Source organism: Manis pentadactyla, chromosome 2 (genome assembly GCF_030020395.1).
Source record: "Manis pentadactyla isolate mManPen7 chromosome 2, mManPen7.hap1, whole genome shotgun sequence".
Classification (NCBI taxonomy): Eukaryota; Metazoa; Chordata; class Mammalia; order Pholidota; family Manidae; genus Manis; species Manis pentadactyla.
In genome coordinates this window covers 49,679,795-49,706,229 of record NC_080020.1, presented here as the reverse complement: position 1 = coordinate 49,706,229, position 26,435 = coordinate 49,679,795, and the positions used below count along the sequence as shown (strand labels likewise).

The 26,435-nt window shown below is 45.6% G+C and overlaps 1 protein-coding gene and 1 pseudogene across 3 annotated transcripts; one reads left to right on the top strand and one right to left on the bottom strand.

Moving 5' to 3' along the window:
- The first annotated feature begins 557 nt into the window (after window positions 1–557).
- Window positions 558–26,420, top strand: LMAN2 (lectin, mannose binding 2). 3 transcript variants are annotated; one of them, XM_036886938.2, is made up of 8 exons: window positions 558–938; window positions 1,093–1,211; window positions 10,169–10,286; window positions 10,919–10,998; window positions 11,164–11,325; window positions 11,435–11,549; window positions 14,378–14,497; window positions 25,312–26,420. In XM_036886938.2, the coding sequence occupies exons 1-8, from the start codon at window positions 740–742 to the stop codon at window positions 25,530–25,532; spliced, it is 1,134 nt and encodes a 377-aa protein (XP_036742833.2). In that variant the 5' UTR covers window positions 558–739; the 3' UTR covers window positions 25,533–26,420. The 3 variants fall into 3 exon arrangements, with proteins under 3 accessions (XP_036742833.2, XP_036742835.2, XP_036742834.2); XM_036886940.2 differs by lacking the exon at window positions 25,312–26,420 and adding an exon at window positions 19,867–20,192 and having other exon boundaries at window positions 577–938; XM_036886939.2 differs by lacking the exon at window positions 25,312–26,420 and adding an exon at window positions 16,248–18,684 and having other exon boundaries at window positions 586–938.
- LOC118913160 (40S ribosomal protein SA-like) lies at window positions 22,465–23,748 on the bottom strand (annotated as a pseudogene).
- Window positions 26,421–26,435: the final 15 nt, after the last annotated feature.

Below are 26,435 nucleotides of genomic sequence, written 5' to 3'. Positions count from 1 at the left end.
CTTTCATTGAATGGGTCCCAAACATCACCGGGGGCTCAGTCAAGATTCGGTTCTGCTTCTCCTGCTAAAACTCGACAGGGTCAGAGGAGATGGTGCTAGCGAACGCCCTCGAATAGCTGGAAATTCTACGTCTCCATAGGCGTGGAGACTCGCCAGGACGGTTCTGGCTGGAAACCACTTAAGAAAGACTAGCCCAAGGTCACCCAGTAAATTCGAGGTGTTGGCGGACTTAGAATTCAGGCCTCCGCCTTCAACTTAGAGATCCTTATCCCCGGAATGGGTAAGGTTACTCCACACACACGATCAGTGGCAGATCACTACGTGCGAGGTAGTAGTGTTCGTCTGTCCAGCCCGCGCGGTAAGCCCACAAAAACTACAAGTTCCAGCACTCCTCTTTACAGAGACTACCCTTGCGCTGCCCTTGACTCAAACCATCTCTCTGTTTCCCATTGGTTCACAGGCCTAACGTGCTGTTCCATGATTGGTTGCAGCTCTTGTCGCTCGTAAGAACCCATTGCTGAGGCTGGCTTACAAGAGCCTCGGGGTCGCTGAGATGGAACTGCGCTGGGCTAGGATCGGAGGCTGCTCAGCATATAAAGCCGCCGTCCCCGCGGCTGCAAGGGTTTGCTTTTTAACTCCCCTGTGACCCTAGGGTTGAAGGGTTTCCGGTCGGAGGCCATTAGATGGGACACCCGGAAGGCGGAAGTCTTAGGACGGAAGTGGCTCAGAGGAACGGAGAATGGCGATGCAAGGCTGGAATTGGCGCTGGGGCTGGGGCCGGCAGTGCCCGGGAAGGCCTGGGCTTACTGGCCCCGGCCCTGGCCCCATTACACTTCTGTTTCTTCTTCTCCTATTGCTGGGGCTGGTGGCTGCGGATATAACTGATGGCAACAGTGAACACCTCAAGAGGGAGCATTCGCTTATCAAGCCCTACCAAGGTGAGGCCTGGGGCGGGAATGAGTGCGGGAAGAGGGCGAGGCTGTATAGAGTTGAGAAAGGGAGTTCCCTTTCTCCTGTGGGTTTTCTGCCTATGGCAGTGCCAGTCCTGGCATGGCCTCTTACGCTCCTGTCTGTGCCGGTCTCTGCCCACAGGGGTCGGTTCCAGCTCCATGCCCCTCTGGGACTTCCAAGGCAGCACTATACTCACGAGCCAGTACGTACGTCTGACCCCTGACGAGCGCAGCAAAGAGGGCTCTATCTGGAACCACCAGGTGAGTGGCTCCCAAGAAGCTAGGCATACCCTTAAGTAAACCACTACTACCAGCCTCCGTAGCAGCCCGGACCCGAGCTTGGTTCCCTACCCCGTCTTTCCCCTCCCCTTCCCCTTCCCCTTCCCCATCTTGGTCATCACAACCCCCAGTAATAACAATGGCTATTGAAGTTACTGTGTGAGGAACTGTGCCTAACGCTTTACAGCCTTTTCACTTAGTTCCTTCAAAAGCCAGATGAAGTAAGCGGTGTTATCTCCATTAACTAACCAAAAAGGTAAGGCTCAGAATTGAAAGTGCCTTAGGCAAAGTCACATGGCCAATAAGCAGTGGGGCTGTCAGACTCTCTGAATTGAATCTTCCCAATAGTGGAATAAATGGAATAAACAGGTCTTCACTGGGCATTTTGCGTGTGTTAGGCACCCTTAAAATGCCTTAACGCATTTAATTCTTAAACAAGCTGTTTGAGATAGATGGCCGTCCTCATGCAGAGTTAACAGTGAATGGCATAAACAGTAATTAGACTGATCTGTCTGATCTCCAAGCCTAGCAGTACACTCACTACATTTGACTCCCTCCCCCTGGACAGGGTAGGAACCTTACACCTTAGAAATTCTTGCAGATTCTCCCTCAGTTTCTGTTTGAGTGTCTTGTCATCAGTGATATAGAGGGACTGGACTTGTGGGCAGTTCTAAATTTCTGTGACCTTTGCCGCAGAGGTCAGGCAGCTTCCAGTGTCACTGTCATGTCAAACATGAGCAGTAGCCAAGATCAGTTGCTACACAGATTCCATAGCGAGGAAGTCTAGGTCAGGGAAGAGGTGAAAGGAGAATTATTTTGGGCTGGGTCACAGCTTGGGGCAGAACCTGCTCCTTCCCCGGTCTGCTTGATCCCAACCCTTCCCACAGCTTGTGTTGTTGGCTAATGTCCTAGTTTTCTTCACCGTCTTGCTCTTTGGTCCTCTGGGTGACTGCCCCGTTTAGTTCTGGGAGCCCACACTGTCCTTGTGTTGCCTCATCAGCTTTCATCTGATTCTCTGAGCCTGGGGTCTCCTGTGAAGGAATAAATGCGCCTTTTGAAGGAATATAACAGCCTGGCCCTTGATGCCTGGTATCTCCAGCCTGTTAATTTTTTTCTAGCTTTCCTGGCTGCCTTTTTGCTTCAGGACCCTTGCACTTGTTGTTCCCTCTGTCTAGGACACTGCCTCCTGGCTCTTCATGCCTGCTTGGTTCCTTCTCATCTGGCGTGTCTCAGCTTGAGTGCCACCCACTCAGTACTTCATTAACTACCTTGTCTCCCCCAAGTCACATTCTGTCACATTATTAGGGCTTTCAGATCATTTTTAAAAGTTATAATGTAGCCTTATATTTTTCATGGAAATGAGTTCAGTGTAACTTTTTTTAAGTAAGACACAAGCAGGGTTGAAATTTTTAGGAATTGGTTTGGTCACAAGTAATTACAGTTGTAGGTAGCTGGAGATTGGCATTGTAAGTGATAGGAGAGGATTCTGCACCTGCCTTGATAGAATTTTCACAGGCTGGAATATAACTGTCTTCCTTCCCCCACTTCTGCATTTAGCTCCAGGGACCTTCCTATTTGGCTCCTCTGATACTCACTGAAGGGTTGCAGAGAATCCTGTAATTCCTTAAAGAAATTGCTTGGAATTCTTAGAATTTTCTGCCCAGTGTTTCCCAAGAGCAATCCTCTTCCTTTTCTGGGCCATAGAGATGCTTTCTGGACTTTTTCTTTTTTTTGTTGCCTTCACTCTTTCTGGGACAGGAACTAAACTAAATTAGCAAACACCCTGAGTACCTGCTGTCTTCCAAGCAGAGATAAGACCCAGCTTCTGCTGCGACAGGGGGCAGCCCAGACCAAGGAGTGGCGCAGAGGTGACTAGAGCTCTGCTGAGCACAGAATACAGGGACTGGTTGGGCCACACCCTGACAGGGTCTTGTGTGGAGGCTGCAGTGGTGGTGTTGACATTTTTTTTGCCGATGTACTATCTGAAAGTATATGTCCCCTTGCATTTTTTAAAAGTTGATATCCAAAATTGTTTATCATAAGTTAAAATATTTGCAAAGGGAATAGTTTCCAATGTACTTTAAATATTGCCATTTAAAAATAAAAGTGGTAAGTACTCCTAAGGGTATTCAGTGGACTCTAAACGTTGCAATTTGATATCCATGCTTTGTTATAATAAACACTATGAGTCAGCCCAAATTGTACATCAGTTTTTTTAATTAACTTGTATTTTCATTTCATTTTCACATTGAGTTTTATCCTAATTCAGCATTTTTAATGCTTGAACATCTCTTACTGATTAGCCTAGCACATTCCTCTGTAACTAAAATAAGTGTAATAATTTAAATTTTGCTGGGACCTTCAAACTAAGGTATTAGTTTTAGTATTTTCCTTGGAATTATTTTAATTATTGGAACACAGTTGATCAAAATAAATGCATTTTTGCTCATTACACGATTTTTGAATAGTTACTATACAAAAGTAAAAATTTATTGAAATGCATCTCAGTGTTGTCTCCCTACCCCTTCCTGGATGGATGTTGTCCGAAGAGACAGGCCTCAGCACCACTCCTGCTTTTTGTTTTTATAGATGTGAATGCTGAGAATCTTTGTTCACCTAGCTAGATGGAGAGGCAGGGAATTTTGTTACAGCAGGGCCACTGAATATTTTGAACTTGTTTTGGTTTAAAACCCCAAATCATGTAGTGATTGATCTTTCATCAAAATACTTAATAATGTATCAGCTGATATTGGATTAGCCCTGCCCTCCGTTTTGTTGCAAGCAAAGACATGGAAACCGAACTGTGAAAGACTGACTGCCAGGTGATTCTGATTTAGTTGGCCTGGGGGAGGGCCAGGGTATTAAGGTTTCTGAGTTCCACAAGTGGCTAGCTGTGCAGTGAAAGTGGAGGACTATGACCATGTCACATTCTGCCCCTCAAAGCAGCTTCTAAATCAGTTGCAGCCTGTACCTCATCTGCTTAAAATCCTTCAAACGCTTTATATTGTGTGTATTGTATTATTTCTGTCCGCTGATTGGCAGTCTTCAATCTACAGAACGTGGAGACTTTCTAAGGCCCAGATAGTCTTATAGGAATCAGTTTTCAAGTCCTCAGCTTTCATGTGTACTCTTACCTGAGATTAATCTGCCTGCGAACATGCCAGGGACAGGAGGGGAGGTCTTCCTTTCCCACCTCTCCATTCACAGTTGCCCTTCTCCTTGGAGGCACACCTCGCCCCAGCTTGGACTCTTTCCACAGCGTTTTGTTCCCATGTGCAGAAAACCCCTGGGTGCCAAAGAGGTAATTTGAAATCTGGTTTCTGGGTTGACTTTTATATAGGTGAAACATTTTTTAAATATATAAGGGCTTTGTTATTAAAAAATTAAGTTATTGATACCTAGTTTGTTTGTCACAGTCAAAGAACATACTCTATGATTTCAATACTTGAAGGTCTGTTGAGACTTAGGAGTGGTCAGGTTTTTGGAAAATGTTCCGTGTGTGCTTGCAAAGAATGTGGCTTCTCTTCTCTGCTAGTTGAATATAGTATGCCGTTTAGGTACTTAGGTCAAGTTTGCTGAATGGGTTCAAATCTATACCCTTCCTGACATTTTTGCTTGTTTTTAACAGTTAATAAAAGAAGAGTGTTAAAATTTCTTTGTATGAATTTGTTTTCATCTTTGCAATGCTGTCAATTTCTGCTTTATGTATTCTGAGGCTAAAATTTTCCTGGTAAATGAAGTCTTTTGTCACTAAGGAAAGCCCCTTTTTAAACTTTCTTATTGAATTAGCTGTATAAGCTTGCTTTTGGTTAGCGTTTGCATGTTTTATCTTTTTCTGTCCTTTTTTGCGTTTCTTTATATTTTAGAGTTGTCTTTTGTGAAGAGCATATAATTAGGTTTTGGGGGTTATTGGTTTATTTTTATTGTGATAAAACACACATAACAAATTTTACCATTTTAACTTTTTTTCCACTTTTAAATAATTTAATTTATGAAACCGTTTTCTTCAATAGGATACTCATTGGCATTGAAGCAGTGCTTAAGAAGGTAATGAATATCTACAAAAACTAGCTTTGGTTATTGTATTTATGTATCTGCACATGCAAAAGAAAATTTCCTCAAATGTTTTTATTGTGGTACAGTGTACATAACATAAAATTTACTATCTTAACCATTTTTAAGTGTACAGTTTGGTGGCATTAAGTACATGAAACTTGTGCAACCATCACCACCATCATTTCCAGAACTTCTTATCTTCCCATACTGGAACTGTACTCATTAAACAATGACCTTCCATTCCTCACTCCCCACAGCCCCTGATGACCAGTATTCTACTTTCTGTCTCGAAATTCGACTAGTCTAGGTACTTCATAATATTTGTCTATGTCTGGCTTACTTCATTTAGCATTATGTCTTCAAAGTTCATCCATGTTGTAGCATGTACCAGTAGTTCAGTCCTTTTCATGGTTGAATAATGTTTCTGTGTATGTGTGTGTACACCATGTTTTGTTTATCCATTCAGCTGATGATGGACACGGGTTTCCACTTTTTTGGCTATTGTGAATAATGCTGCTATGTACATGGGTGTATGTAAGTGTCTGTTTGAGTCTCTGCTTTTAGTTATTTTGGGTATATGACTAGGAAATGGAATTGCTGAGCCATATGATAATTCTATGTTTAACTTTTTGAGGACTACCAAACTGCCATAGGACAACACCATTTTACATCCCCATTAGCAATGCACAGGGGTTCCAGTTTCTCCATATCCTTGCCAACACTTATTTTCCATTAAAAAAAAAATAATAGCCATCCTAATGGATGTGAAGTGGTATCTTGTTCCATTTTGTGTTTCTCTAATAACTAATGATGTTGAGCATCTTCTCTTATGCTTATTGGCCGTTTCTATATCTTCGGAGAAATGTCTATTCAAGTCCTTTAATCATCTTTGAATACTTTTTTTGTTGTTGCTGTTGAGTTTTAGGGATTCTCTATTCTGGATATTAATCCCTTATCAGGTATATGATTTGGAAGTATTTTCTCCCAGTGTGTGGGTTGTCTTTTCATTCTGTTGATGTTCTTTGGTCAAGTAACAAAAAACAAAAATTTTAAATTTTGATGAATCAAATTTATCAATTTTTTTGTTGTCTGTCATGAATATTTTCCCGTGTTCTCATCTAAGAGGTTTTTTTTAAATAGTTTTAGCTCTTAAGTTTCAGTCTTTGATCCTTTATTTGCTTTTTACACTGAACATTTTATTTTGAGAGAATTGTATATTCACATGCAGTTATAAGAAATAATAGCCTGTGTACCTTTACCAGCCTTTAGTCTGTCTACATTTAGTAAAATTACTGATGTATTTGGATTTAATCTACCATCCTACTGTTTATTTTGTATTTGTACTGCATTTCTCTGTTAATTTTTCTCTCTGGTCTTTTGGGTTGGTTAATTTTTTTATTTTTTATATTTTTTAAATTAAGGTATCATTGATGAACAGTCTTATGAAGGTTTCACATAAACAACATTGTGGTTACTATATTCACACATACTATCAAGCCCCCCCACATACTCCATTGCAGTCACTGCCCATCAGCATAGTAAGATGCTATAGAGTCACTACTTGTCTTCTCTGTGCTATACTGCCTTCCCTGTTGTGTTAGTTAATTTTTATCCCATTTTTGCTCTTCTCATTTGAAAGTTCTGTGCTTGTTTCCCAGTTCTTTTAATGGTTACTCTGGAGTTTAAAACACACAGGCATGTTTTACCAAGCATATGAAAAGATGCTCAACATCATTAGTTATTAGAGAAATGAAAATCAAAATGTGTACCTTCTTCCTGGACAGTGCAAGGATTTTAGAACATTTTAATTCCATTTGCCCATTGTTGTCATTTATTTTAATCTTTTCTATTTTGGATCACATGAAAATTGTTTTATGCACTCAAATATTTATTTAGATTTTTACCCTCATATTTACTGTATTTGTTGCTCTTCATTCCTCCCTGAATCTCTGACTTCATATATGTCTCTGGATCATTTTCCTTCTCTTTAAAGAATGAAAGGTAGTTTTAATGTTTTTGCTTCTCTGAAACTGTCTTAATTTCACCTGCATTCTTAAAAGATACATTTGCTAAGTATAGAATCCTATGTTGGTTGTTACTTTCTTTCAACTGCAAATACATCAATCTGTTATCTTCTTGTTCCCAGTGTTTTGTTTAGAAGTCCAGTTTCAGGCTAATTTTTGCTCCTTTGAAGATAATCTTTCATTTTTCCTTCTGGTTGCTCTTAAGAATGTTTTTCTTTGCTCTGTCTTTTCCTACCCCCTTTCTTTTTTAAATGTGCCTACGTATGGTTTTCTTTTTATTAATCTCTTTCAGTTTGTAAGATTGAAGATTTCTGGTATAATGTCTTTTTTTTTTTTTTGACAGTAGCAAGAGGGTACCTCATTCTATTTCATGGGTGCATAGGATTCTGTTGCAAAGATACACCATCATATTTTTCTTTTATGCCCCCTTGGTATAATGTCTTTGAATGAGTTTTAATAAGTGTTTGGCCATCTCTTTATGTATTCCTTTGCCCTATTCTCTCGATTCGTGTTCTAAAACTCCAGTCATACATAGCTTAGACTTTCTCACTCTTTCCTCTCTCTTACCCACAATTTTCTATCACTCTTAAATTATCCTCTGTTTCATTCTGGATATTTTTATCTGACTGGCCTAAGAGTTCACTCATTCTCTCTTCATCTGTGTTTAATCTGTTGTTAAACCTATGCATTACATTGTTAATTTCAGTTATTTTATTTTTTTATTTCTGGAATTTTTTGTAGTGTGATTTTTTAAAATTTCAGTTATTTCCCCCAAATTCTCAATCTTGTCCTTGAACATAGTAAGCCAGTTAAATTTAAAGTCCAATATCTGGAGTCTTGTCAACCTGTTTCCTCCCTTCCTCCCTCCCTGCCTGCTTGCCTGCCTGCCTTCCTTCCGGTGGTTTTTGTTCATATCTTGTCTCTTTGTGTGCCTGGTTATTTTTTATTGTGTGCCAGATATTGTATTTATAAGATTGTTTGTTAAAAAATTTTGAGGGCTGGGTGAGTCATCTTAGTCCAATTTCAGTGATTGGGAGGACTCAGAGCTGAGCTACAGCCCCTGGGAGGGCTTTTCTCATTCACTTTACTTTTGGGTTGCAGTCTTGAGGTTACAACCCAAAGTAATATTAATTCACCAGGCCTTCCTCTCCCTTAGCTGGTCTTGGGCTCAGATTCCTTGTCCATCTATCCTCGAGAGCCGGTCGCATCACTTGCCCCCTGTAGAATCTGCAGATTCTCCCAGAGCCGGTGAACTATAGAAAACTGGGAAGGCTGAGACTTCACACTGCCTGTAAGCTGTTACGCAGTACTTGCTAGCTCCATGTTCTTGGGCTGGAGCTGGGTCTTTTTACCTGGGTTCCTGGTGTCCAGAGCCAGAGCAGTGTCTGATGGATCAGTGAGTGCACAAGCCAGATCACCTATGATGGGTTATAAAGGTTTTTATTTTTGAGTTTTTTCTGATTACAGAACTAATATGTTCATTATACAGAATTCAAACAGGAAGTAAACATTGCCTGTAGTTATCTTACCAAAGTCACCTATCATTAATGTTGGCTCATGTTTCTATGATTTTTTTGCTTTCTTTCTATATATACTATTTCCTTTTTTTTTTCCCCAAAAATGAGAACACAGCACTGATACTGTCTTGTAGTTTGCTTTTCCTCTCTTAGTATCTTTGATATTGTTAAGTGTTAAGTGCTGATGGATCTGCCTCATTCTGTTAAAAGGCTGCAACAACCAAACTGTCCCCAAGAGGGTGGGAGCATTCACAGCCCCATTGGTTGAGAGTTTGTGTTTCTGTCCAACCTCACTTACATCCGTGCTAATGATCTCTTTAATAGTTGCTGATCTGATAAGTCAACAATACCTTGTTTTAGTTTGTCTCTCTGATGAGCCTTTGTTTAATCACTTGCTCACACACCCATCTGCAGACTTCTTCTCCGTGGATTCCTGTCAGAGTATATGTTGACAACTTAGTTTTCCTGAGCAACTTCTTGGTGAGTGAGGGCAGGCTGTTTCCCTTGCCTTGGGCAATGCTCTGTTCTGCACCTGGTGTTCCTGGATGTCAGGGAGGATCTGTCTTCTTGGTAGCGGCTCTTCATTTAAATCATGGTAGCCCAGAGGCCCCAGAACATGATCCTTCCTCCCTGTCACCACTGGGGCTTGGTTAGGTCTGCAAGAGGTGGGAGGTGTGCTGGCCAAGAGCTTGGAGTTTGGATTAAGCCAGACCTGGTTTGAGTCTCTCAATCTGGAAGGTGGTTACAAGGATGTGGGAGACTAGAAAGGAGTTGGTGCAGTTTGTGTTAAAGTCCTGAAGGCCATGGGAGGTGTAGAAGACAGAGCACAGATTTCTGAGTCAGAGCTAGGTGTGATTAAGACCAACTACTTACCTTCTGTGGACAAATTATTTTGCCTCTGAATGTGTTTTATTTTTTGTAAAATATGTGGCTCAAATAGGGGTAGTAATCCTTTCACAAGATCCCAGGGCAGGAGCAGTGGGATGGAGAGAGGAAGCTGCGCCAGTGGGTTTGGTTGATGTGAAGAAAAGGGAGTCATAGTGTGAGAACCTGTGGCCAGGCCAGGAGGAGACCAGGGCTGGGGTGGTGAAGTCTGGGCCTCAAGCAGCCTTGGGACACTGGCCTCCCTTTCTCCCCTGGAGGGTCTGGCAGCCCCCTCCCTTCCTGATGAGAACACTGGGGGTGGGGGTGCATTCCATTGGTCAGTGGCACTTGTGACCTTGCTGGCTATCCTGGTATCAAGGAGTGCCCTCTGGGTGGGGCAGATGGGCCTGTGCCAGGTTCCTTCCAGCTGGCAGGGAGGCTCAGGGAGCTCTAGCAGATCTTTTTTCTCTGCCTCCAGCCTTGCTTCCTCAAGGACTGGGAGATGCATGTCCACTTCAAAGTTCACGGTGCAGGGAAAAAGAATCTCCATGGAGATGGCATTGCCTTGTGGTACACCCGCGACCGCCTGGTGCCAGGTAGGGTGGTGCCTGCACAGGTGGGAGCATCTCTGGTTAAGGAGCCTCCACTCTGCACGTTCCTTTTATGGTGTTCCTGCTCCTTGTAGAGGAAACCTGGGACCTCAGGCTGGCTTAGGGGAAGTGTTCCTTTGGGAAGAGGAGTGGCTGTTTCCTGCAGCTCAGCTCTACCCTGCTGTGGCCTGGTGTCATATGCCAGCTAAGAATGGTTTTTACTGTTCTATATAAGAGAGCAAAAATGAGGAAGACTATGTGGCTGAGACCGTAGTGGTCCAAAAAGTCTAAAATGTCTCTTCTATAGCCCTTGACAGAAGATTGCTGACCCCTGCATTTTTGCTCTGGAGGGATCCTTCCTGCTTAGCTACCTGTTTTCACAGGCTGGGTTATCCCCTTATCACCTGACACCTCAGAACACACAAGTAGGTGCTGTCCCCTCACAGTTCAGGGTTCAAACTTGAGTCCTCTGTGTCACACCCCTGCAGACCTCCCCTTAGAGGTCCCCTCTTTTTCCTGGGTGAGCAACTACAATGAGCCCCTCTTGCCCCTGCCCACACTCGCATTACTTTGTCCTTCAGGTACTTAGGAGCCAACTCTAATTTCCCCCATTGTGAGAGCATCTCCTCTAATTCCAGGACCTGTGTTTGGAAGCAAAGACAAGTTCCATGGCTTAGCCATCTTTCTGGACACGTATCCCAATGATGAGACCACAGAGGTAGGCTCCTGCTCTCTCCTGCAGAGCAGGACAGGAAGGGTTGGGTAGCTGGCTTGTTCTCTGTGGTCCTGGCACAGAGGGAGCCTCTGGGGATCAGCGTGGGGGGTACCCTGTGGCCTTCTACAGGCTGGGCTGGCCATGGAGTAACTAGTGTCTTGGTCTCAGCGTGTATTCCCATACATCTCGGTGATGGTGAACAATGGCTCCCTGTCCTACGACCACAGCAAGGATGGCCGCTGGACCGAGCTGGCGGGCTGCACGGCTGACTTCCGCAACCGTGACCATGACACCTTCCTGGCTGTGCGCTATTCCCGGGGCCGGCTGACGGTGAGCAGGCAGGACAGGGGCCCAGCTCTGTCTGTGCCAGTTCTGCAGGGTCTTGAGGAGGTGGGTGGGCTCAGGCCTTGGGTGTGCCTGACCCACTGGTCGGCTGCAGGTGATGACTGACCTGGAGGACAAGAACGAGTGGAAGAATTGCATTGACATCACAGGAGTGCGTCTGCCCACTGGCTATTACTTTGGAGCCTCGGCTGGCACTGGCGACCTGTCCGGTGAGTGTTTGGACTGAGCAAGGCATTAGGTCCCGTTCTTGACCTTCCCTGGCCTGTTGGGAGCTTGTGAGAAAGTTGCTTGCCTTCTTAACTTTCTTCCTTTGGTTCCACAATGCCTGGGTTTCTTCCTCATCTTCCATCACCTGTGTAGGTCAGCACACCCTGGGCTTATTCCATGAGCAGTTCCTCCTCAGTGATCTTCCCCTCTCTTTAGATGCTGGGATGCTTTGAATCTGGCTTCTGTAGAATCCCAAATTTTCATCTCCAGTCCAGACCTCTCCAGATGTAGATCACCAACAGCCTGCTCGGCATCACCCAGATGTCCAGCAGGCAGCTCAGCTGTCACATGCTCACAGCTGAGGACCGCATCTCACTACTAAGACATAAGTGGTATCTCTATCCTTCTGATTGCTCCAGCCAAAAAACCTTGCTGTCATTTTGGACTCTTTTTTTTCTCTTACACACCACCTCTCATCCATTGGCGAATCCTGTGGCTTTGTCTTCACAGTGCAGCAGACCACTTCCCTCCCCTCTACAACCTGATGGGGCCAGGCCACTATCCTCCTGCACTTGGACAACAGCAGGGGCTTCCCAAGTGGTCCCCACTTTATAGGCCAGCCCCCAGAATTCTTTCCCCAGCACAGCACCAGAGTGATCACTTTAATACTTGTGTGAGGTCTCACCACACTTCTCCAATCACGCAGTCAAGGCCACTGTGTGTCCCACCATTGGTCTGCCAGGCCCCCACGTGCCAGCCCTTCCACCCCATCATCAATGAGTCTGTGTTCCCTGAATAGTTTAAGTGTCCCCCACCCCTGCTCAGGCCGTCCTGACTTCAGTGCCCTCCTGCTGCGGGCCTTTGTTCTTATGCCTCATCCTTGTCTCAAATCTTGCTCAGAAGTCACTTCCTCAGTGGGGCCTTCCCTGATTCCCTTATTTAATGTTGCACATACACCCTTTAGTCCCCTGCAGACTCCCTATCTCCTTTATTGGCTTTGTTTTTCTTCATAGCACTTAACTACCTTGGAATCTACTATATCATTTTTATTTTATGGTCTGTGTCCCCCACTGAACTATAAGCTCCATAGATCCAGGGCTCTGTCTCATTTGGCCCACAGTGAGTGCTCTGTAAGCATTCGGGTGGCACCAGCCTGAGTAGGCCTCAATGAGCCACCAGGTCTCAGTGGCACTTGATGGTAGCCTTTGGCCATGGTCCTCTGTCCTCCTCTCAGGGCCTTGAGAAAGCCCTAGGCCCAGGGCCAGCTCCTGCCAACCAGAATTGGAAGCATTGGAAGCAATGTGGAGGACTAGACAAGAGGCTTCTTTATCCTTAGGATAGACATTACTAGGGCCTGTAATCTAGCCACTGCCCAGGAGCCTCCCCTTCACCATGAAGTGTCTGGGTCCATTCATTCCCCAGAGTGCCCATTGTTTAGGAGTTTTAAAGTTTTTAATGTGGAAGTTTTAATTGTGTACCCAAAAAGGGGAGAATAGCCCAGTAAGCCGCCTCATTCCTGTTACTCACTCACCTTTGGGTAATCATTACCTGCTCATTGATTACCTGGTCATCAGTTATGACAATGCCATTCTTGCTTCATCTGTAGATCTACCACAACCCTTCCCTTCAGGTTACCTTGAATTTCATCTAGCAGTATTTCAGTGTGTGTCGTGAGAAAGTTCTGGGAACAAAGCCAGGTCTGTCATAGGTGGATCTCTCTCAGGCTGTTTGGAGAGGCCCAGTGAAGAGTGTTGGAGATGGCCATTTGCACAATAGTGTTGGGCCGTCAATTGAAGGGTTGTGAATGCCAGCCTCTGCACCAGGCATCTCAGAGATAAAATCATGTGATATATTCCTAGGTAGGTAGCAGTCTCTTCCCCTTTTACACAACTGAGACCATTGGGCATTTGAGAGTTAAAGGGAGGGGTTGCTTCAGGTTCACACCCAGAGGACTCCAGTCTGCCTTCAGGGTGGTGCTTTTTCCTGAGCCTCCAGAGGTTGTGCGTGGTCAGGTACCACCTGGGCTCTGCCATGCCAGGCTGCCAGTCCTGCTTTATAGGCTCTTCATTTTCCAGACTGTAGAGTTCTCCATGAAAGGGGGCCTTTCCTCAGATTCCATTGGATTTGCTGGACTGATAGCTGACCAGGACCTCTATCTTATCTCTGAACCTTAACTTCCCCATCTCAAAAATGAGGTGATCAATGACTGGTTAGACCTGGGCCTTTCCCAAGTCTCCTCAGGTACAGTCACTGACCATGCATGGGGCCGAGCTCTCAGCCAGTGGCCGAGTTGTTCATCTGTACCCCATCCTGGGTCTCTGACAGGAATATCTGGCAGCTGCCTGCCTACCCTAGGGAGGCTCAGGCTTCTCAACCACCTGTAGAACAATGTGTGGGTCCTTATCTGGTTCCATTTTCAGGTAAATGCCACCTGCCTGGCAATATGTTTTCCACATTGTATTTACTTTCTCATTCACTAGCCATGATAACTATCAAGATGGAGATTATCACTTCCATTTACAAATGGGAAACTGACCTGGGATTTAGACCCAGGTGACTGACTGTGAGACCCATGCTTTTTTCTGTCCGCTCTGCCTCTTCCTGGGTTTCTGCCTGCTGTGTTCTGCAGGTACTCCAGCCCTTGGAATATAGCCTGCTGCGGCAGCTGGAAGTCACTGACAAGAAAACAGGCCCAGCAGTGGGCAGAAGCAAGCTTCTCCCTAGGCCACTTCGTGTGGCTGGGGTTGTAGCTTCTCTCTGGGGAGGGGCAAGGGCCACATTCCCCAAGGCAGGCTCCATGACTCTTATAAGCTAATTTTCGGTCCAACAGACAACCATGACATCATCTCCATGAAGCTGTTCCAGTTGATGGTAGAGCACACACCTGATGAGGAGAACATTGACTGGACCAAGATTGAGCCCAGTGTCAACTTCCTCAAATCGCCCAAAGGTATGTGCGTGAGGCCCCTTCTGGCCTGGGCTGGGTGACCTGGTGCAGGGCTGTGGCCTGGGCTCTTGCCCATGATCTGTTTGCCCTTGCTTTGTCCAGCTGTGGTTGTGGCCTGGACTTTTGGGTCAGCAGTCAGTGCTGATGAGCAGACACTAAGAGCACCTGGCCTGCTTCCTCCTGCATTCAGTGCTGGGACAGTGGCCAGTAAAGCCAAAGTGGACCGTTTGTTGGTATGGGTGGTGAGCAGAGCACTCTGATGCCACAGGTGTGTGACCTCAATGAGCAGTCTAGAACATCGGTCCTGTCATTGACCAGGGGAACTGATCCCTCAGGTTTCCTCAGCTAAAAAGAAGTAAAGGCAGGATTCAAATTAGTTTTTGCAAAACCCCAAGGCCTGGGCTCGTCCCAAGGCTCTAACTAGCAACCACTCCATTCTCTCAATGGAGTTCTTATTGGAGAAGCAAGGGTTCTTATTGGAGAAGCAAGGCCCTGGTGTGTGGAGAAATCCACCCCAAGAATCCTGGAGTTGCATCTGTGTGCCCAGTGGGTAATGAAGTACAGGCTTCATTGGGGCAGGGTTCCTGAGGGGCTCTCAGCCTAGCCCAAGGTCACCATGTAGAGTATCAGCCAGAGTGAAACCCAGTATTTTATATGACATCTCACCTTTTTAAGATGCAAAATGCTTTTAGGTATGTTAAATCCTACTGTATACTATTCTGCAGTCATTGGTTGGCGGTTTCTGGCTGCCAAGGGCTTTCAGAGACATCTGCTCTGACCCACCCAAGAACCCCATGTGGTTGGCTTGGCGGGGATTAGCTTATTTATAGACTCATTGATCCATTCATTCCTTCAGCAGATGGTTGCTGCCTGGCCATGGCCTGGGCACTGCTCTGGGGCTCAGTCTAGTAACTAAGGCAAAGAAGAGGGCAGAGGTAGGGAGGCTGGCGGCAAGACTAGGTCAGTGGGCCTGCCCAGGTCAGGTTGTGCAGGAAGGGAGGATGTAGGTGGGCTCTGACTGGCATTCCGGCAGGCTGAGAAACAAGCATGGGGCAGAGGGCTGAGTGGGAGCAGGCCTGAGTGGACCCCACAGTGCAAAGTAGAGGGCCATAGCTGGGGGGTGGAGGCGGAGTGGCAGGAAGGGGCCTGGGATGTGGGGTAAAGGACCTGAGTCTGGATGCCAGCCTCTGCCCACAGACTGGCGGACTTGAGGAAGTCTGCTCCTACTCGCTCACAGCTGCCTCTGAAAGGAGACCATGAGCTCCACAGCCCAGGGGGCTCTGGACTCCAGGAGATAGCCGGCTGTCAGGGCCTGGGGCTAGTGAGCGTTGATGAACAGAGGAGCGGTGTAGTTGCAGCAGAGGGACGGGGTAGCGGGCTGGCGGCCTGGGTGGTTCCCTGGGAGCCTCCGTGTGTGCCCAGGTGTGAGTCAGGCAGCCTTTGGTCAGGGCTGTATTTCTCCAGATGGGGACCTTGGATGCTGTGCAGGGTGGCGGGTGGGGCTTGTGAAAGCAGACTCAGGCTCTCCGAGGGAGCCCCCAAATCTTGTTTTCATCAGTTTCTTGCAGCAGAGGGCACCCAGGGCCTCGATCCCTGGGAACCTCAGTTCCAGTGGGATTTTCCCTCTGTCTGTTGGCCTGTCCCTCACTGGTGCTGTGAGCAGGCCTCAGCGTCCTCCCGTAGGTGGGTGTGGGGCCCTCACAGGCCCATCCCCTGCCTGGTCCTGTTGGACTCCCCCTCTCTTCTCCCTCAGACAACGTGGATGACCCGACGGGGAACTTCCGCAGCGGGCCCCTGACGGGGTGGCGGGTCTTCCTGCTCCTGCTGTGTGCGCTCCTGGGCATCATCGTGTGCGCCGTGGTGGGGGCCGTGGTGTTTCAGAAGCGGCAGGAGCGGAACAAGCGCTTCTACTGAGTGGCCGGCACTTGGCTCTGGGAAGGGCCTGGTCTTCATGAGTGTGAACTTTTTTTTTTTACTGTGGTTGTAAAAGAAAAACAAGACGACCTTATTTCTTAACTGTCTCAAAGAAATAATTAAAGTATTTTCGTACATTTTGCTTCTTGCCCAGCAGGGACAGGCTCCAGGCTGGGGAACAGAGTTTGGCCTCCCCATAGTTGGGGATAGAGGCTCTGGCCATTGAGAGCATCTCAGGAGTAGGGGGAGTCTACCTGCAGCTGGGCCGAGGCCCCAGCAGGTGGCTGTTGAACACTGGAGGTCCCCCAACCGCAGTGGGGTGGGCGCCTGAGGACTCGAGCAGTGATTTTGTTCTGTGATGTGCAGTGTATGTGATGAGCGAGGAGGTCAGCTGAGGATGCTTGGCCTTCCTGTTTGCCCTCTGAGCTTCTTCCCAAGGCAGACCTTGGAGTGAGGCTGAAGGAGCAGCTAGGTGGGACCCAGAGTGTGACTTTGCTAAATAAAGTGAAATAACCAACCTCTGCTATGTGAATGTCCTCAGGGGCTTGCTTTTCTTTTTCTTAAAATAACTTCCAGGTGGCCAGGGCTTCTTGGCTGTTGGCTCCCACCCTCAGCCCTCTGGCAAAGCCCCAAGAGGCAGGTGTGTGCTCCCCGACCCACCCGCCATTCCACGGTCGGGGAGCACACAGTTCTCAGAGGTCAAACAAAACTTGCCTGGTGTCACACAGCTAGTGGGGTCCTGGGGACAGGGCCCTGTGCCAAATCCTGTGTGCTCTGAGCCTCTGAGGAGGATGTCTGGTGCCATGCAGAGAGTGTGACTTGAGCCTGAGGAGACTCTAGGGAACTCTGGCTGAGGAGGCTCCAGGATGATCTGAATGGGATTTGTGAGTGCAGGAGGACATATTGGTCAGTAATAGTATTCCCTGTGGGGGCCTTGAGTGGACAAAGATGACACAGAGTGAAGAAAGCTAGCAGCTGAGGAAAACCCTGCCTTCTGGCAGCTCTCATGGTTCCCCCACCCTGGCCCTGGCCTGCCGCTGCACCCAGTCATCCCCTCCTGACCACCCCTGACCCTGGCACGGCGCCAAAACTTTGTGTCCCAACCAGTCCAGAGCCATCTTCAGCATCTTGCCTCTTGTTACACTTGTGTGTCCACCCTAAAGGCAGAGCAGCCCTGTCTTTCTGTTGCAACCAGGCTTTTTGTAATTAACATTATCAGTTAGATTCTTATTCTAAAAAACAGGTAGTAGAGAAGATGAAGTGAAGAGTAAGAATTTTATTTTCCCCTTGGTCTTTCTTCTCACTCTCTAGAGCTTTTCATCACCCTACTATTAGCTGTCTCTTGGCCTCTCTGTGTTTTCCTGTGTGTATACAGGACTCCTCTTATGATAGATTGGATGCTAAGAGATTGTTTGCAGGCTCACAGTGACCAAGAGGTCTGGGGCCCTGTCCATGTAGCTGTGAGAGTAAATGTGAGCCTCTTTACTGAAAGAATTTATGGAGCAGCTTCCCCAAACAGTTTGTTTCTTGAAAATAGGTAACTTTCATTACCATATGCCATTATGCACGGTTCTGAGCAGTTCCGTGTATTAGCGCATTTTGCTCCACAGCACTTAGCCTCACAGTTGCTGCCTTGCTGATCATCTCCTTCCTGGTGGGGAGCACTGTGTCCACACTGATGCGGATGGCGAGGCCTGGAGCCTGGAACTTGCATGTCTGCTGTAACCATGTCATCAGCACCATGCTCACCATGCTTGGCCTTTAATTTTCGGCTCGTTTTTACCTTCCACAAATTCCTGAATTATTAGGCAAACTGGCACCATACTGGATGGCTGTCTCCCTTGGCTACATTTTAGAGTCACCTGGAGAATGAAAGTGAGCCTCCCTTGTTCTCTAGTTCTGGTTTAAGAATTGGTGAGGCCTGGGCAAGGGCAGTTACAAAAGAACCATCAACTGATGAATATACAGACTTGAGAACCAGCAGGTGTTAGACAAGTGATTTGAAGACATAGATTAAAGTGATCATGGTCTGTTCTTGGCTGGCAGGGTCTTGCTTGCATTCCTTTCAAAGTTCATGCCTAGAGGTGCTTCCCTGGAAGGTTAGATGTATGTTCTTACATCAGTCTTTTCACATGTGGGGTCATGACACCATAATCTACATTTTTGCTACAGGCATTTAAACCTTGAGTAATTTCACCAGTGGTAAGTTAAGTAGAGCTGTATATCCATGTACCTGCTGTGCAATGTGAGAAATAAAATATTGCTGACAGACTTCATCCTATTTGTCCCCTGCCCTAAATGCATGCATGCCTCTCCTCTTGGAGGTGATCTCTGCTGATTCTCAGTCTTAATGTTTCTTAAAAAAGTTACCATGGAGGTATATATCCCCAAACACAGTGTTGCTTTACATTTTAAACAATTATAAATGGTACCCAGACTGTATTCCTCAATTCCTACTAAAGTTTAGCATTGTTTGTAAGTCTGGGTTACATATAGCTCAGGATATGGCATGAGTGGACTCCAGTTTCTCCATTCAGTCAATCACTGCTGGGTGGTTAGACAGTGTCCAGGTTTTTGTTCTTAAGAGCGCTGCTCTAAACACTCTTGAGCACATCTCCGCCCCTCGGTGTCCAGGAACCGCCCAGTTGTAAGTTACATGCAACATTTCAGTTTTACTAGATGTCCCGTTGCTCTCCAAAGTGGATTGTATCTGTTTGGCTCCTACCTGGGCGTCTGAGATCTCTGCCCACTGCTTAGCACTTGATACTGGCCGAGTGTTTAATTTGTGACATCTGATGGGTGCAATAGTTTTTAAAAATTATTATTAAGGTATCATACACTCTTATGAAGGTTTCACATGAAAAACAGTGTGGTTACTACATTCACCCATATTATCAAGTCCTCCCCCATGCCCCATTGAAGTCACTATCCATCAGTGTAGTAAGTACGAGGGTGCAATAGTTTTAATTTGAATTTCTCTACTAGTTAGGTCAAGGATCTTGGTGCCATCAGAGACCCTTTGTGTTTCCTCCATGGTGGTTTGGGTATTGCTCCTTGCTTTTTCTTGTGGATGCATATGAGCTCCTGTGTCCCGGTTGTCAGGTTGTGTGCTTTGCAGATGCCTCCCAGTATGCTTGTCTTATTTCTCTAATGATGTCATCTGATGTACAGCCTGCATTTTAATATCATTTACTAAGCTTTTCCAAATATTTTTTCATGTACCAGTCTTAAAATTCTGTTTTTCAAATTTAGTATATCATCTTCTTGGAATTAATTTTTTGTGTTGGGTGTGATTTAGGGATCTAGTTTTCCCCGCCGTGTCCAGCCAGTTGTCCTGGCGCTTACACTGACATTCATCCTTCTGCACAAGCAGCAGCCCCACTGAAGCAAGCACGTGGCTGGCCCATGCAGCCCCATCCTGACACCGCTCCCCCACCTTCCTCCTCTTCCCTGGCCAGGAGGCTAAACTCAGCCGCCCTCCCAGCTCCTCAGTTAGTGTGGCCCTGTGAGAGCTGTACCTGCTGAGGAGCGAGCAGCAGTCTGCTGACGAGGCCCCAGTAAGATGTGCCAGACAGCAGCTGCTGTGGCCGTTTGCCTGCCCCCCTCCTCCTGCTGCAGTGTGGAGGTGACGCCTGAAGGTGCAGAGAGGCCTCCTGGGACCATGGGGCCAGAAGTGCACACTGGAGCTGAGTGCAGGTTCTTAGCACATCTGCTGAGGTGCTGCCCCAGCCTGGGCTGCTGACCGCTGGGCTTTTATGGGAAAGAATAAATCTGTATTTGTTCAAACTACTGTGAGTCGTGTTTTCTGTTACTTCTGGCTACAAATAGGCTTGCCTCTCTCCCCTCTCATGTACGTGTCAAGTTTTCTAACACGTATGGGTCTGCTCTGGATCGCAGGTAATGACTGCATGCCCAGTGCATGCCCCATACTGTTTTATGCACTGAGACATAACAGCCAAAGGGACAGAAATCTCATGGGGAAATCAGGTGAAATAAGTAGAAAACGTGCTGCATCAGGTAGTGCTTGTATTTGCTTCTTAGGGCTGCTGTAACTAAGTAGCACAAACTGAGTGGCTGTAAACAACAGAGATGTGTTCTCTTGTAGTTCTGGAGGCTGGAGGTCTGAGCTTGGGGCCTCAAGGCAGTGTTCCCTTTGACGGCTCTAGGGGAGACTCCCTCCTCGCCTCTTCCTAGCTTCTGGAGATTCTTGGCATCCTTGGCATCCTTGGCTCATAGACACATCACTCCGGGCTCTGACTCCATTGTCACATGGCTGTCTTCACATTGTCTTCCTCTGTCTCCAAATGTCCCCTTTTTATAAGGACACCAGTCATACTGAATTAGCTACCCCCATGACCTCATCGTAACTTGGTTTGATCTACATAAACCCTGTTTCCAAGTAGAGTCATATCCTAGATACTGGGAATTAGGACTTCCCTTTTTTGGGGAACACAGTTGAACCCATAACAGTGGTTGGTGGTGGTGGGGATTAAGGAAAGTGAGTAAGAAGAGTCAGATGAAGGTGGAGAAGGACCTGTGATTTGGCCACCAACCTTTAGAATATGGAATGAGAATTAATTGAGCTGTATACTTAAAAGATTTATGCAGTTTCCCATATACAATACTTAAATATTAACTTTAAAATAGATGCACATCAAAAGGGCAGCTTTATTGTAAGAATTTCATGACCAGTATTTGGCTTTTTTTTTTTTTACCAGTGTATGAAACTTCTTTATTTTCCATATTTAATTATCACAAATTAGTATACAAAAATCTTCTGTTCCCATCCTTGTGCTAATTCCAAAATAAGACTTCTTTCATCAATAGTATGACTCTGCTGCAGCAGTGAGATTAACAAACATTTATTCATTGATAAATTTTAAAGACCTTTAATAATATTCAGGTTATGTGATGAGAAGAAACTAGCTAATGTTTTCATAGATTTTTAAATACTGAAAAATCTCTAAGATTTCATTTTAAACATTATTATTAGTAGTTTTAGAGTTTCTGCTCTTACCACATCAAAATTCACAACCATAATGTTTTATACAAAATTCACAACCATAATTTTTTTTTTTATTGAAGGGTGGTTGACACACAGTATTACATTAGTTTCAGGTGTACAACACAGTGATTCAACATTTATATACATGATAATTCCAGGTACCAGCTATCACCATACCAAGTTGTTACAATATTTTGACTATATTCCTTATGCTATACATTACATCCCGGTTACTTATTTATTTTACAATTGGAAGTGTGTTTATATATATATATATATTTTTTGTGTGTGTGTGTGTGAGGGCATCTCTCATATTTATTGATCAAATGGTTCTTAACAACAATAAAATTCTGTATAGGGGAGTCAGTGCTCAATGCACAATCATTAATCCACCCCAAGCCTAATTTTTGTCAGTCTCCAATCTTCTGATGCATAACGAACAAATTCTTACATGGAGAACAAATTCTTACATAGTGAATAAGTTACATAGTGAACAGTGCAAGGGCAGTCATCACAGAAACTTTCGGTTTTGCTCATGCATTATGAACTATAAACAGTCAGTTCAAATATGAATACTCATTTGGTTTTTATACTTGATTTATATGTGGATACCACATTTCTCTCTTTATTATTATTTTTAATAAAATGCTGAAGTGGTAGGTAGATACGAGATAAAGGTAGAAAACAGAGTTTAGTGTTGTAAGAGAGCAAATGTAGATGATCAGGTGTGTGCCTGTAGACTATGTATTAATCCGAGCTAGACAAGGGCAATAAAACATCCATGTAACCATAATGTTTTATACAACCATAATATTCACTACATGAAAGATGAAAAATAGTCATATATTTCATTTCTAGTGGGACAGATAACAAAGCAAAATTAAAATGTTTGCACTACAAACTTTTCATATCTTCTAAGGCAAATATACAGGTCATTTTTATTTTCTGGGTAGGAAAAAACTGGCAGAAGAGACAGTATTAAAAATCAGGCTAGTACCTAGGCTGTTAGTCCCCACATCAAGCAAATTATCCTATACTTCCCCTCGTTGCTAATGGAGACTGTTGCTCTACTAATCCTTATGATCCAGTGATTTCTTTTTTCATGTCTCAGGCAGGACAGAGCAGGTGAGAGACTGGGTTTGTCAAGCTGGGTCAGTTTATCCTTGTTCTGTGTGTTCATTCGATTTTATGTTCATTTGCCTACTGTACACATACAACAGACGCTGAAGCAATCATTGTTAGCCTGGTGTCCATGGGGTGTCAGGCGAAGGGTGGCCCCCAAGGAGACAGGCACTGGGCCCCTCTGGCACAGATCCCAGCATTTCTTGATTTCTGTCAACAGTATTGACAATCCATACGTGCACTGAAATAATCTTTCCCATGGTTGTTCTTTTTTTAATTTTTAATTTTTTTAAACAGACACAACTTGTGGAAACTTTATTTTCCATCAGCCTTGTTTCCTTTTTGTTGAAGAGTCTGGAAGAACAGCCTACAACCACTCAGTCGTAGTTCCTACCTACTCGGAGGCCTGAGCAGCGGGAGCTGTGGACCAGTCTTCAGAGGCAAACTGCTGAACTAGCCCAGGGGGCGCCTGCATGCCTTCAGATCAGTCTGCGACCTCAGGCTGGGCAGCAGTGACCCTGGGGACAGGAGCAGCCTTTCTCTCTGAAATCCCTCCTTGGTCACAGCCTTTCCAGCCGCGGCCTGCTCTTCCTTTTCAGTCCTTCAGGGTGTCTGTAGAAGTAGAGATCAGGCATGACCTCCCACAGTGTTCACAGAAAATGGTGCTCCACATGCTTAGAACATCCCGGGGCAGCACCCACCACATCAGACCCACCGAGTAAGCTCCCTTGTTGCACAGGATGGCAGTGTCCACACAGTGCAGAGGAGGGTCTGTGGTGCACAAGGCACTGGTGGGCAGGTTAACCTAAGATGCCTCTGTGAGAGGCTGGTGGTCAGTCCTGGGACTGGTGACCACCAGAAGTCTCAGCTCCCAGAGGCTGCCGGGAGCTCGCTGGTGGAGGTTCCTGGAGGGAAGTGGCCGGCAACGGGAGTGGCTCCACTGGTGGCAGCAAACTTCACAGCTCGCTGGCCGGTGTTCCTAGACGCTGTGGTACTGACATCAGCCAGGTTTTCGATGGCCAGCAATGGCACAGCTGTCAGCAGAAGTTTCTCCCAGGTTCTCCAGATTTATGGTGTAGATGCCATTGCTTTTCCTGTAGATGTACTGTTCCATTTGGAGGTCAAGGTTGGTGCCAGCAAAGTAGGTTTCTGCTGCAAGGAATTTGAGGACATCCTCCTCCTTAATTTGCATAACATCAAGGGCTCTGGACATGAAAGTTTCCCTTTAAGTTAGGATGGGACCCCAGAACAACACCACATGGACCCCTTGGCCAGCATGGAAAGCTTCCCTATGCTTTATCATGGAAACTTTTTACGAAGCTTTATCATGCTTCATTTTGATTTCCAATTTTAGTCCCATCATGGACTAAAGGCTAACTAATTACTTATATGAATCTTTATTATAAACTAGTATGTACTAGGCAGTAGTCAAAGGATGCAGAGGTTCAATTCTTGCCTTCATGGAGTGCAAAGTCTGGCTGAGAAGACAGTATGATTCAGGATCTAGTTTGGAAACATAGGCCACACTAGGTATTGCAAACCAAGGGGGTTTGATGTGGGGTATTCGTTCCTGGAGGATGGGGAAGGCTGAGAGAGCAGAAAGGTGCCCTGAGGTGTCCCAGAAATTCAGTGTAGGAAGCAGATGCCTCCCAGAAGGAACAAAAGGAAGAGGTGATGTTACCAGAACCTCAGAGCTTGAAATGCCCTAAGGGTGGTGCTGAAAACCTCTGAGAAGAGGGACCCTGATGGGCACCAGGACTTGCAAGGGAGGTACATCCCAGTGGGGAGGGAGTATGGTACTAATGGCAGGATAAGGCCTGTGCAGAAGAATCTGTAGCCAACTGGCTGCTGCTGCTGGCATTGGAAAAAAGGAAGACCCTTTTCCCCTCTTTCCCCTTCTAATCCCCATCTAGTACCTCCCACCAGCAGAACCCAGCAGGAGGCTGACTGGCTAAGGAACCTGGGAAATAGTTCCCAGGGTTCCAGACTAGGCATATAACAGAGTATAGATTGTGGGTTTGTGACTTAGAGATAATGCTTGAATAGCCTTCAGAGAGCAGGCTCCTGGACACATACCAGTGGAGGGTAGCACACCACGTCCCCGATCAGCCACCACTGCAGATGGCATTTGCACAAAGAGGAATCAACGTGTGTGTGTGTTGTGTTTTCTTTTACTCAGAGTAGAACCTAATCCTAACTCATGTGAGTCAGCATGTTGATCAGAGGGGGAATCTGTTAGGTAGGAGGGAAATACTTTAATGGTTAAGTTGGTAAGTTTAGGATAGTGGTGACAACAGGCTAAAATTGCTCCCCCAGGATCCCAAGAGAATCCAGGTTCAAGATTACTGATTTCTAGAGTTTCCAGCCAAGTTGGGAGGGCAGAACAAGAAACCAACAAATTATTTGGGATTTAGGTTCCAAGATTGATATTAATTTTTTTAATTAATGCAGTTCTGGTCTCTTTGCCCTCTGATTCTTCTGTGCTGTATCTTCTGCATTTCTGGTTTTTGTTTTGAACCTTTAGAAACCTTAGAGACAGTTTGATGAGGTAATCATTCTGTGTTCTCCTCTACCTGAAAATGGATTTATTTTGCTCTTATACTTCTGTTTGTTGTCACCAATTAGAAGTCTGATATCATCTTCTGATTCTTGTTCCTTTCAAATAGATTACTTTTCCTTCTGGAAGTTTTTAGGAATAGTTACCTTCGGTGATCTGAAACACTGTCCAGATATGTCCAGATTTTAATCTATTTTTTTTCTCCTACTTGGCACTTAGGGTCCTTTTTAAAGGAGTTTGAAACTCAAGCATTTCTTCAGCTCTGGGAAACTTTCTTCTATTATCATTTATTATTTACTCTCCTGCTGATGTGTTGTGACAGTTTTACACTGCCCCCAAACAAATTCTTTGATGCTTCTTCCCATCAAGAGGTAGGTTGTTCCCTCTCCTTGAGTGGGAGGCTTGTGATCGTTTCCGTCAGTGGAGGGTGGCAGAAGTGATGCACTGCGATTCCAAGGCCAGGTCATAGAGGCCAGGCCACTTCGCCTGACTGACTGAGACCTTAGCTCTTGGAGCCACCATTTGAGAAGCCGCATGACCTGAAACCCCATGCTGGGGAGCCCTGTGCAGGCACTCTTGTTGACAGTGCCACTGGTGCCCATCCACAGCCATCGGCTGAGGTGCTGGACATGCAAGAGAAGAAACCATCTGAGCTCCCACAGCAGCTATTCATCCTAGCAAAAGCCCAGGCGTCATGGAGTGGAGAAGAGCTCACAGATTCCTGTGTCTTCAAATCCCCAACCCACAGAGTCCGTGAACATAAAAAACGATTGTTGTTTTATACTTCTAAGCTTCAGGTTGGCCTTTTCTGTAGCAATAGATGATTAGACCAAACACACAAACACAATCCCCAGCAGTCCTCTCCATCTCTAGTGAACTCCTGTTGGAGGCACAGGAAGGGAGAGGCCATCGATGTCACTGTAGCCCTGGTCATCTGTGTTCTTGTGCTTGCAGTCATCTGACTGTTGGAAAACAGGCATTTCCCTATGCCTCAGGACTGTGCGGTCCACGTTCATGACATGGGCCTAAGGGCATACATGCCCCCTCTATTAAACCAAGATGAGGTTTTTCTCAAAGTAGAAACCTAACATCACATTAGAAACTTATTTTTTCCCCAAAGAAAAATCCCAGCTAAAGACATAATTGTGTGGGCTAATTGAAGTAACTTATAGGTAGTATCAATACTGCTTTTTTATTTAAAAATGTATCAAGCAATATATGCAATAATTAAAAAACCAAATATATCAAAGACTCCTAGCAACAACAAAAATAACTACTCTCCCATGATACAGGAGCAGTGATGTTCAACTCTTAGCTCTTTCTCCTAATACTTTTGTATTTCT

What these genes read in the sequence shown, in the direction of transcription:
- LMAN2 (XM_036886938.2), top strand. Translation starts at nt 740, where the DNA reads ATGGCGATGCAAGGCTGGAATTGGCGCTGGGGCTGGGGCCGGCAGTGC. An exon ending in CCGCGACCGCCTGGTGCCAG is followed by an intron (nt 10,287 to 10,918) that starts GTAGGGTGGTGC and finishes CTCTAATTCCAG; the next exon opens with GACCTGTGTTTGGAAGCAAA. An exon ending in ATTCCCGGGGCCGGCTGACG is followed by an intron (nt 11,326 to 11,434) that starts GTGAGCAGGCAG and finishes GGTCGGCTGCAG; the next exon opens with GTGATGACTGACCTGGAGGA.